The following is a 991-nucleotide window of genomic DNA, read 5'->3' as shown; positions in this document are numbered from 1 at the left end:
CAGAGTAAAGTATTTTGGACTACACATCAAAAAGTGTGTAAAATATTTGTATAGTGCTAATGTTCTATGTTTTTGAAGGACATGTAAAAATGCACACATGCCTGCAAATATACTATGTTCACAGATAGGAATTCTTCATATTGTCACAGAGCCATCTACACAAACTGAACTAGAAGTGTCTCCCTAACCCTATCGTTCATTTGTAAAGAATCAAATCTATGTCTGGACTTTGAAATATAGTCAAAGGATATGCAAATAGGGCCCTTTCTGTGCTGATTAAACCAGCCCATCCAGGACCCTACAGGTGGGAGAGGAACGCCAGCCCCGGAGTCCCAGTGTTCCCATTCTGTGATAAGGACAGAACACAGACCTCTCACTATGGAATTTCTGCTTGGCTGGGTTTTCCTTGTTGCTGTTTTAAAAGGTAATTCATGGTGGATGCGAGACACTGAGTATGTGAGTGGATATGAGTGAGAGAAGCATGGATGTGTGACAGTTTCCTGATCTGGATGTCTTGTGTCTGCAGGTGTCCAGTGTGAGGTGCAGCTGGTGGAGTCTGGGGGAGGCCTGGCGAAGCCTGGGGGCTCCCTGAGACTCACCTGTGCAGCCTCAGGATTCAACTTTGGAAGCTACTACATGCACTGGGTCCGCCAGGCTCCCGAGAAGGGGCTGGAGTGGGTCTCATATATTAGTACTGATGGAAGTAGCACAGGCTATGTGGACTCCGTGAAGGGCCGATTCACCATCTCCAGAGACAACGCCAAGAACACGCTCTATCTGCAGATGAACAACCTGAGAGTCGAGGACACGGCCATGTATTTCTGTGCGAGAGACACAGTGAGGGGACTTCAGTGTGAGCCCAGACAAAAACCTCCCTGCAGAAGGGGATCAGCACCACCAGGGTGTGCACACTCTGCACAATTCTGTTTAGAATTCCCTGGAGCAGGTGCAGATGGAGGTTACAGGCAGGTTTCCTGTCAGGGTCTGGGGC

General features: G+C 48.3%; 1 gene segment (V, D, J or C); it reads left to right on the top strand.

The window, feature by feature from the left end:
* The first annotated feature begins 286 nt into the window (after nt 1-286).
* Nucleotides 287-991, top strand: part of LOC115291331 — a 2229-nt gene continuing 1524 nt past the window's right edge. Inside the window, 2 exon segments of the V gene segment in view lie at nt 287-424; nt 527-853. Of these exon segments, the coding sequence occupies nt 379-424; nt 527-853 (373 nt within the window).

This window comes from Suricata suricatta, chromosome 5 (assembly GCF_006229205.1).
Source record: "Suricata suricatta isolate VVHF042 chromosome 5, meerkat_22Aug2017_6uvM2_HiC, whole genome shotgun sequence".
NCBI lineage: Eukaryota > Metazoa > Chordata > Mammalia > Carnivora > Herpestidae > Suricata > Suricata suricatta.
This window is presented reverse-complemented; position numbering and strand designations above follow the sequence as displayed.